The sequence below is a fragment of the Anticarsia gemmatalis genome, chromosome 15 (assembly GCF_050436995.1).
Source record: "Anticarsia gemmatalis isolate Benzon Research Colony breed Stoneville strain chromosome 15, ilAntGemm2 primary, whole genome shotgun sequence".
NCBI classification, from domain to species: Eukaryota; Metazoa; Arthropoda; class Insecta; order Lepidoptera; family Erebidae; genus Anticarsia; species Anticarsia gemmatalis.
The window spans coordinates 11,357,374-11,368,126 of record NC_134759.1 but is presented as its reverse complement, the minus strand read 5'-3'; the positions used below and the strand labels follow the sequence as shown (position 1 = coordinate 11,368,126).

The 10,753-nt window shown below is 35.3% G+C and overlaps 1 protein-coding gene across 1 annotated transcript; it reads left to right on the top strand.

Annotated features, from left to right (window-relative positions):
• Positions 1–64: 64 nt before the first annotated feature.
• Positions 65–9,439, top strand: LOC142978715 (E3 ubiquitin-protein ligase RNF126-B-like). Its single transcript, XM_076123251.1, has 7 exons — positions 65–305; positions 1,027–1,206; positions 3,590–3,645; positions 4,082–4,221; positions 4,369–4,530; positions 4,891–5,088; positions 5,168–9,439. Exons 1-7 carry the CDS (start codon positions 222–224, stop codon positions 5,407–5,409), a joined length of 1,062 nt encoding a protein of 353 aa, XP_075979366.1. The 5' UTR covers positions 65–221; the 3' UTR covers positions 5,410–9,439.
• Positions 9,440–10,753: the final 1,314 nt, after the last annotated feature.

The window sequence follows — 10,753 nt, the reverse complement described above, 5'->3', positions numbered from 1 at the left end:
CATCAAGTTCTATCGAAAACCAATAGACAAGCTTTTTGTTATCTGTGCGGCTACATCATCTGTGACTCATTAAAAAAAAATCTTTTAACCATAGATTGTGCATGTCTTCTAAAAAAATGGCGATTGTTAAATTTTTGTTGAGAGTTTGAAAGCACAATCCTCAAGCACATATTTAAAACTTTAAATATCTGTTGGTGAAACTGTGAATATATATTCGGAAAATGGCTGACGCTTTGGTAGAGCGGAGACCCACCGCTCGGTTTTTCTGCCACAGGTGTAATGTTGAATTTGAAGATGTTTTGCAGGTAAAAATCAATAATTTTGTTTAAATTTCCCTTTATAATTGTGCAATTGTTAAATCTATTGCGTAGACACTACTATAGTTGTATTTGGTGCACCTATTTGCAACATTTTTTGTCCTGATTGGTGTGTAAAGACGAGATATTCGTGGCTGTACCCTCTGGGACTTAGTGCCGGCGGTTCACAATACTGCGTGACATTTCTTCGGAAAATTGTTCCGGGCCTTGGTTGACGGAAATTGACAATTTCACACAGTTACATCATTTGTATTTAAGCGCTGTTTCCACTCGTTCTTATGAAATACAATAGGAAACGCGAAGTATTTGCAATTCCGTCTAAAGCTGTTAGGATGTCAATGAATTTTTATTTACCTATAATACATAGAACCTAGGTACATAGAACACATTTGTTTTGCACAAGAAAAATATAATAGCTTACCATGAGAGTAATTAGCTGTTTTGTATTTTGAAATAGCCATCAATAAACAAGGAAGTGCAAGCAATTGTTCTGCAGCATCAACATAGTTTTTAATTTTTCGCGTACAATCAGCATCACAAGTGGCATTATCATTATTGAAATTATCAGCTACTTACATTGAATCTATGGTTTATATTATAATAAGTTTTAATATTGTAGTGGTTGACTTTCGCAATGATTAATAAAACCTAGTAAAGAGGTTGTATGGTATGTAATCCATGATTAAACATATTTTGTATAAATTTCCAGGATTACACATGCCCATACTGTGCGAGCGGTTTCATTGAGCAGCTTGAGAATGAAACAGAGGGCCTGGCATTATCTGGGGACGACTTTAGCGATGCAGACATGAGCAATATTGATGATATTAGCAATATAGACGACATGAGCAACTTGGACGATTCAGACGATGTACCCCACTTGTCACAAGTATGTTATCTGATATATAGTTGAAGTGTTAAGCACTTCATATTGTATTGTAGTTTATTTACTAACAACATGAAACAAACACATTTGTCATATTGTGTGGAAAATTATTTACTCTTTGATTATGGAGGTATTTACAGTATTATAGATTAACTTTTGTATGTTGAAAACATTGAAAGTACAAACACTAAGTATGACCACTGTTACACCACTTTAGAAGACAGTTCAGTACTTAAAAAGTAAATAAGTTATGGAATAATTGTAATTATCGATAAAGTGATAGGATGTGACCTAAATATACACACAGTATTCTTTTAATTCAAATACTTAAGTCCAATGTCACATTCCATGTTTTGAAGATGCCTTGAATACCAATTAGAATGTACAGTGCTGAGTCATTGTGTGTTTACAACTTATTGGGTATTCTGTTATCAGAATGAGCTTTGTCTCTCTCTAATGATGCCTAGTGAAAAGGAAAGGCAATCATTGCAACTATCATGTTGGTGATGTTGGGTAAAAAAGTTTTATGTAAAGTACTTGCAAGGGGCTGTCCTGTAAGACAAGATATATGGAATTTGAGTGTAGCTGGGGAAGTTTACAGGGCCATAATATTTAATATTAAGATCAATGTCAAGAATGTCAGTCATACATGAGTAGTATTTCTCCCCTGTATAAAGAAAATACTTGATCTCTTAATTATATGACTTTATAAAACACTCCAGCTAATTGTGTCATATTTCTGTTGAACATAAACATAATGAAACACATGTAGTGTGTACTATCTGCAAGGTTATTGAGACATTCATCATTTTGACTAATGGGTATTGCCTCTTTACAAAATAGACTCATTTCCTTTAACCCCACTAGTCATCTAATAGAACATAGAATCAATACTAGCTCTAATCAGTGCTGATAATAAGTCATGGCATTGAAATACTGTCAGTCATGTAGGTATTGCTGCATTATTTTTAACATCAGAAATTGTGCTGTTATCAATGTTTAGGAAATGAAGATTAAGAGTAATAATAGTCATCATTACTTGTTGATAACAATATTAAGATTTAAACAGCACATTACATAATGTATAAAAATGCATGTCCTTCTCATCACCACTTATCCAGTCATTATGACGGTAACAAGATCAATTTATCAATAACACGATAAAATAAATACCTATGAATAATATTCATAAATTCATTATCTGAAATTGGACTAACCCATTTTTTTCGTAGGTATATAACATGTGTGGCCTCTCCCCCGGGAAGCGAGTGCTCCAATTAGTGTCGGCCTAGTTATAATTGTGTTGTATTGTCAAATCGCGTGAGGCGGCCGTCACGTGGCACACACTGATAACGAATGTTATGAAGTCAGCTCCGTGTTATTGGTCGTTTAGGCGACGAGCGCGACAATCGTGAACCCCACGTGGCTCCCGTATTTATAGATTACATGCAATGCGCATTTGTTAATGGCCGGTGTTTATCAAAGTCATGACTGCCTGCCTGCCCTTGCGGGGAAATGATAACAATGTTTTGATCTTTTACTGCCGAATACTGGAAAGTTAGTCAAATTAAGTGGCGCTCGATAATCATTTTATTGCTACAATACACGTTAGTGGCTAAGAAATGAAAATTTAAAGATGGTTAAAAAAGAAAAAGGCTTTTAAAAGCCTTTCTTCTAACACGATATTTTGATTACAAATCAAAGAAATAAGCAAGGAATAAACTTGCACGAGCATATTTTATTATAACTTCAATCAAAACAATTTAAGTTTTGATTGAAGTAGTAATAAATGTTTATCTCACTTGTTATTTTATCACATCAAGGTAAAAACGAGGTAAAAATATACACACGTATTTGTGATTAATGTAATATGACGTCAGTTATAAATACATTATTACGTAGCTATTTTTACTTTATTTCCTCTAACATGTACATTAATCCCTGCACTATAATGACGATTAACCTGGTTATAGAAGTAGCATTACTGTACAAGGGGCATCAATTTCCCTATAAAACATGTTCCATTCCATAAACTAAAATTTGCTGTCTACAATGACCACACTTCATGTCCTTGTCAGTTTTATTAGAACTGCGTCACATGCGTGCATCAGACTACGTTTTGGGACATGCTCTTAAATCTCCTGATTGAACTGTAAACAAATCGAAACAAATTAAGACATGGGTTTCTATTTACTAGTTACTATTTAGCTATAAACTAGACAGCTCCTAAAATACTGGTAAACAAGTAAAATAGTCTCGGTTTAGGAGACAATATCTGAGGAAAAATGAAAACATCCAATTTGAAACCTTACTATGTCTTGTTAGAAGACGTTATCTGTATTAAATAATGTAGATGTTAATACATTTATGTACATTTTTATTACAGGGCACTCCGCCAATGTTGAACGATTTAGCATTCCTAATGTCGGGCGGGAGAATTCGGTGAGTTGTTTTGACTTATTATCAGTTGGTTAGGAACAACAACAGCTGTTGTTATCAGACATTCCGCCATTTATTCCTGTCACCTTTGCTTCCGTCTTTCCGCGGAATTTATGCGCCTGCGCATCGTTACGATGGTTCGATTCCACTGTTGAGCAAGGTTTTCGTAAAAATCTTTTGAGGAAAGCATGAATCGTGGTGGCCTGTAAATTGCAATGAACTTGGCTCGTTCAAAATTCCAATAAGCCTTTCAATGTCGCAAGATTCTCGCGAAGCCAAAGATTTAAGATGTTTATGGTAAATCAAATTCCTCTCGTACTGTTTTAAATAATCTTCGACTCAAATACAATTTTAAAATAAACTTATTCACTCGGGCAGTCCGTTAATAAGATCATTAGAAAGTAAGTGATGAATACTAACGAGCATGCTTTTGGCGAAGGGGCGCGGGTCGACGCGAAACTTTAATGGAGCAGTTAGTGTGGATGATCGGCGGCGCGCGGCCCGCGTCCGGCGCCGTCACGGCGGGCGCGCCCTTCGTGCTCGTCGGAGCGCCCGGCGACTACGTGTTCGGCGGGGAGGGTACGTATGCCTACACGTTCACACGTCTTATTGTAAGACGAACAAGTTAAACAGTCTATTTCAGTCGCTAAATAGAAGAATAACTTACTTCACCATCTTAAATTTAATGTACAATTTTGGCTAATAAACTATATTGGCATGTTTCAGGTTTAGACGCTGTAGTGACACAATTGTTAGGCCAGTTAGAAAACGCGGGCCCGCCTCCTCTACCTCGAGAAGCAATCGCAGCGCTGCCCAGTGAAGTGGTGACGGAAACACACGCCGCCGCCAACACGTCATGTAGTGTCTGCTGGGAGAACTTTCAAACTGGTGCGTTGATACTCCTACATTAATATGCTAGCCTGGTACTTAAAAATGGAAACTTCATAGCATTTATATAAGCAGTTTTTCTTTCCATGGGATTTGTACTCTTTGAAATGATGTAGTCAATAGTAACTAAATTTAAATAGAAATAATCTAGTTATTGTTTTTATCGCGGTTTACGTTGCGGTTATTGATATGCAGAAATAGACGAGACCGCGATAAGTACTATTCTCGTATCTCTATAGGTAATATGGTAACTGACTGCCCAATGTTTTTCTAAAGAATATTGCTAAAGTTCTATGTAGGTGGGCGATATCTTTTAAGACATGCAGTGTATTGTATTAAATGATAATGTTGCGTGTGCAGGAGAGACAGTATCCCGGCTGGAGTGCGACCACATCTTCCACGCGTCGTGCATCTCCCCCTGGCTGCAGCTGCACGCCACGTGTCCCATCTGCCGGCGCTCGCTGCTGCCCGACGAGCCCGAGGCGCCCGCGCCCGCCGCCACCACGGGCGCCGCCAGCACGCCCACCACGCCCGCGCCGCCCACCGACACCTCTGTCTGTTAGTATCGCACTCTACTGATAACTGAGTACGTTTATGCTGTGAAGGTCATTTAACTGTATACATTGTTGTGTTGCAGCATCGTTCTCCCAGCTGCTGGTGCGGCGGGTGCCGCGCGGGCTGAGCGGGCTGGCGGCGCTGGGCCGCGTGTGGGACAGCGGCGACACGTCGTCGTCGGGCTCGGTGTCGTCGTCGTCGTCGGCGGCGCTGTGGGCGGGCGCCGAGCGCGACAACACCACGTCCACCACGTCCAACTCGTCGTCGTCGCTCAACTCCACGGAGCGCGGCGGACAGTACAACATGGACATCGACTTCGACTAGGCGCCCGCCGCCGCTCTCGACAATGGTTGTGTTGGTGAAGTGTTGAGTGTCGTCCGAGGTCGCCGCCTCGTCGGATACCGAGTTGAATTGTTTATTTTTTTATTTATGTCAAATTGATATTAATATTTTGTCATATTGTATCCCATGAGTACGACCATTGTATGAGATTTGTGTATAAAAATATAATATATGATACCGTTTCCTAAAGTTCTTTTAGAAGTAGAATGTCGTATAAAGAAACTGTTACAGTTGTGTGCCTTTGAGTTGGATTGCAGTGTAGTGTAACGATGCAAGATTACGGTCGTAATGTCTCTCGAGTGATTCGTGCTCCGTCGACGTTGTCCGGGAGAACTCGCCGCGTACCTTGACGATACATCGATACATGGAGGTGGAGCACTTGAGACTAAATTATTTTGCTATTGTAAAGTTAACTGATAACAAGGTGTTGTGTGCAAAGTATTTGATATATGTCATCATCAATCATGTACAAAATTTCTCGAGTGGATAACAAACTGTTTGTTATAAAGCAATTTCCTCATTGCATTGATTTTTCTTTTGTAAATTTTGTAAATATGCATGTAAGTTTAAGAAAATTGCTATAAGCTGTAGTATATATAATACTCGGATGATAGCTGAATATATATTTCGCCAAATGAAGTGATTTTAAATTGGTTTTAGGGATCCTTTAACTAAACATTGCTTTGAGCAATGAAAAAGTAATATTTTGTTCATATAAATGAGAAAACTTATTTTGTATATAGTGAATGTGTTTAAAACATTTTTTCTTTTCGTTTTTCTATAATCAGTTTTGTTTTGTAGTCAGATTTATAGACTTGCCTCAAGTTGGGACATACTGACAGACATAGTGATCCGAAATAAAGTATGTGCAAAAGCTGTCTTTGTTTTTAAATGTATAAGATATAATTTGTGTTGTTATGAGCGTGGAGTGACGTCACAGTTTGTGAGGATATCACTTGAATAAATGCTAAACTTATTTTGAGTTGAATGTGGTAATGAATCGTCGTAATATTTGTGGATATAATACAACTTATTGCACAAAGTATTGTTTTATATGTTTAGTTGTTTTGGTCCTTACTCCAATGTGAACTCATATATTAAAGTAAAACCTATTCTTAAATGACTTAGTGGAACTATAAGCAATTATATTTTACTGATCAATAGTTCAGTGACCTTTATCAATCCACAAGTATCATTGACGATAGGTTAAAATGAATATGTGATAATTATTTAGTCCTGTTTGGCATTACACATGACAAATTGGTACAAACATTTGTATATTTGACCAAAACAATTTCAACTAATGTTTAAAACAGAATTTGTTTGTTGGTTGAAACAAATGTTTGTACAAATTTGCTTGGAATGCCACATTAATCTTCAATGTATGGGTATGAATGAGTAACTTAATATTGTTAATAAAACACCTTATGTGGAATGAGTGCGTTATCTATTAGCCTTCTGCTCAAGTGTACAACAACAGGGATTGAAATTATACTAACCTATAATATTCAGCTGAAACATAAAAAATCACTCCATTGTCTGGAACTAACATAAAAGAAGTTACTTGTCTTTTTCAGTTGAAAATTGGCAAGCGTCAGCTCCTCTTTTGAGTGTCCACAATCTTAATATTGTTATGATTTTGAAGATATTATTGATACTGGCCTTTAGCTGACAATTAATTACAATTGATCTATTAAATGTACTAAATTGGCATATTTTGCAAATGGCATATGCAATTAACATCACTTTGCATTGTCAACTGAGTTTCGCAATAGAGAAGTAGATCAAATTTGTTAATGCATAATTATTATTTTGCTACTGCATTCATTTACATATGCAAAACATTAATTTTACCTACAAATTGTATGAGAATTGAGTTATTAGCAAAAAGATTTTGAAATGAGTGGCTAAGCATGTCTGCAAGTTATTCGTTTTGTTTTTGCATATTTGTTTCTTTTGCTTGTATCATGTGTGAGTCATGTTGTATGATCAACTGTAATTACCTATTAACAGGAACATTCCTGTTTCCATTATGTTTATCCAATGTAGGGGTTTTGTATCAATATATTTAGTTTACCGGCTATTTGTGACGACTAGTCGACACATTGTTGAAGCAGTGTGGGATTAAGTATTTTGAATCTTATTGTCTAGGTATAAAAGCTCTAATTAAATGCTAGTAGTATTGAGCAGAATTTACAAGATAATTAAAAGTTTATCAACTGGTAAATAAGGTTTAAAATGCTTATTCTATCCCAAACTGATTTTCCAATGCGATTTGATTATTATTGAGTGTCTGTAAAGCAGGCCATGGCTTTGAGGCCGCAGTAGAAGTGACAAGAATATGAAGATGAAGATGAGTGTTGTTTTCTTAGTACTCTAGGCCATGGTCAAGATTACGAATGTAAGTAAAACACCAATTAAATAGCTGTTAATATGATGTTCCTATCTAACTTGAGAGTGCCCTGTCTGATTGCCAAGTATTCAGTTCTTGATAACTTCAAATTATATCTTTTATCCACGTTTTTTCAGTGATTTGTGGTTGTTGAATAAAACCTTAATATTTGTATGGAAACACGTCCCTTTGTCCTCTTATTGAGTTTGTAAAGTAACAGCTCGCACTTAGTTGCTTTTCACCAGCCGTGTGATATTGTCACCATGCAAATGTGTTTAAACGTACATTACACCAAATTCAAGTTATATTTACATTGTTCTTTACACAATAAGAGGTATGGGGACTCTCGCGTTATGTTTAGTGTTGATTAGACAAATGTCTCACCAGAGCTTTATGACAATCATTTAATTAATTTGCTTCAATATAATTATCATAATCTTATATCCCAGCTTTTCTTTCTTATTTAATTATAACCTTAGCTTTGGTGATCCATATGTCTCAAAATATGCATTTCAAATTTTAGATCTAGAATACCTAGGTCTTAAGACTGATCTCTTAAGTGATAATACTTAAGGTAAATAAAATTTGAAATTGTATTTTTGTATAATCATCACTTGGTAGTTATAGGCCTAAGACATTGAGGGCTCTTTTGATATGTTTATTGATAGAGACCTCGTGTGCGACGCTAGATTAACTTACTATAAACATCTATTTGAAATGAGAGATGTAAGGATTGTTCATACGTAGCGAAAAGAACTACTTACTAAAGACTCGTCAGTGTTATCCAGTTTTGATCATCACTAAAATATCCACCTAGACTGTTATATAAATTCGCTACATACGAACAATTCTTTTACTCGTTTCATACTTTAATTTCTATCTGGATCATATTTCTTAACAGTGAAAAAGGCAGTGTTAATTAAATTATGGTTGACTTTTGAAAACTTACTTTGATATGGGACTCTGTCGTGACCACGGTACATGTGATAGACTGACACGTGTTTAAATAACTCACTATTTATAAACGAATATTACTTTGAACAAAAGTAATAAAGTATATTTTATTTAAATGGTTGTTTCCTTGAGTCGTAGGCGCAATGTACATGCACAGATTATCGGTGCATAAGCTGCACCTAACTTATGACATATTTTTTATCTGTGCGCGTGTGTTGCGTCTACGCGTCAAAGAATCCCCTATTTAAAAAGTATAATGATCATAATATTACCTATCTACTTCAAAACTAAATTAAAAGATAGAAATTGGAAATGAAGGCGTTAATTTATAAAGAATTCAGTCATTATCGGAAAGGCTGTCCGACACATGAGTGAGTGGTGAAATAAAGTTCATAAAACAGAACCTAGTTATACGTTTTCTTTACAATAATATACTGAAACCAGACAGTTTCAGTAGTCTGAAGTCTATATTTATTTAAATACTTTCTGGCTTCTACCAGTATTATATTTCAGCCAGACATTGTTCCATATCAAACTACGAACTTGTTACATAATGTATAAAGGCATACTTAGGGGTTTGTAAAAACGTTAAATTACTAAGGAAATGTAAATGTAAAATAACATTAAATTTAATGTAAAGTTTGAAAATAAATACAAGTATATTGATTTATTTGGTATTATTATTAATTATTTTAAGAACTAATATTATTACTAGGTACCTCACTTTTGGTCAAAAAAAACTGTTTATCATAAGAAGAGGACAGCCAGAGGTGAACACCATTTTCTCTAAGTTTAATAATCGTATTAATATAGTATCGTAAAAGAGCTAAGCCTTAATTAACCCAAAAATGATGGCAGATTTTATGCGGCTATCACAAATATCAGCTATTCTCAAGGAAAGTTCAAATAAATGTTTGTAAGATTTGGTTGTAGGCTGTTTCTTTTATAGTTAATCTAGGTAAATACCGTTCATTTATTCATGTAAAGAAAGCATTTTGTCCCGTTATATAGTGTGTAAAATGACATCCAAAGAAAAAGTACATGATATAATCAGCAATAGTATAAAAATAGACTTGCATATGGAGGTCTAATAATAAATTCTAATCTAGTGTGGTTATAACGATAAGAAGTTAATAATCTTTTTACTGCTCGTAATAAAAATAAGCAAACTCTTACGACTACCTACTTATGTACTGGACGACTTGTAATAAATTAAAAATAACTACATAATTCGTTATTGATCAGTGGCTATATCGAATTCCAGAATATATTCAAATAGAAGAATTAACATAATATAAAACCAATAAGCTAGTAAAATACCACATTTACAACTAAAACTTATTCGTCAAAAAAAAGTTACTCTTAGTTAGTTCGATGTCTAATACTGAAATACTACATAGTGCTGAATTCTCTACAAAAAGAAATTAACAAATCGTTAAGATATTTTTATGACACATCACAGCTTTACCATCGAACACAATATAGATATCACTATCACCTGCTTGGCGCTCATACAATCACTTCATTACATCCGTTCAGGTGTAAAAACATGTATAATAATATACTTCATATCTCTTCATACAAACATCTGTCGTATTGTCAGGTTGTACCAAATGGAAGCCAATCAACTACGATTCATATATTCTTGTCTCAAACTACACGGAACAAGTCAAGTGATTGTCAGTGGGTCCATCTGACGTAGCCTTGGTCCTTTGTTCAATCGAGTGTCCTTGGCCCTGTATTCTCTGCTCCCTTTTTAGATTAACAATACAGCTATTTTGAATCTCCAAATTGTATTGTTTGTATTAAATTCAAACTACCCATTCTCAAAATTACGACAGTTGAGATGTGAAGTACTTAACAATCGGCCCCTTCATTCATGTTTACAATCAAAGGTGGACATAAAAGTTCGACAAAAAATAACAGGTACTATTACATTTTATGGTATTCCTTTTCGGTTTTAATGAAACGTATCATGAG

Excerpts from the sequence above, each read along its gene's own strand:
- LOC142978715 (XM_076123251.1), top strand. The coding sequence starts at position 222 with ATGGCTGACGCTTTGGTAGAGCGGAGACCCACCGCTCGGTTTTTCTGC. Across the intron at positions 306-1,026 it reads AATTTGAAGATGTTTTGCAG|GATTACACATGCCCATACTG; the intron begins GTAAAAATCAAT and ends ATAAATTTCCAG. Across the intron at positions 3,646-4,081 it reads ATGTCGGGCGGGAGAATTCG|GGGCGCGGGTCGACGCGAAA; the intron begins GTGAGTTGTTTT and ends CTTTTGGCGAAG.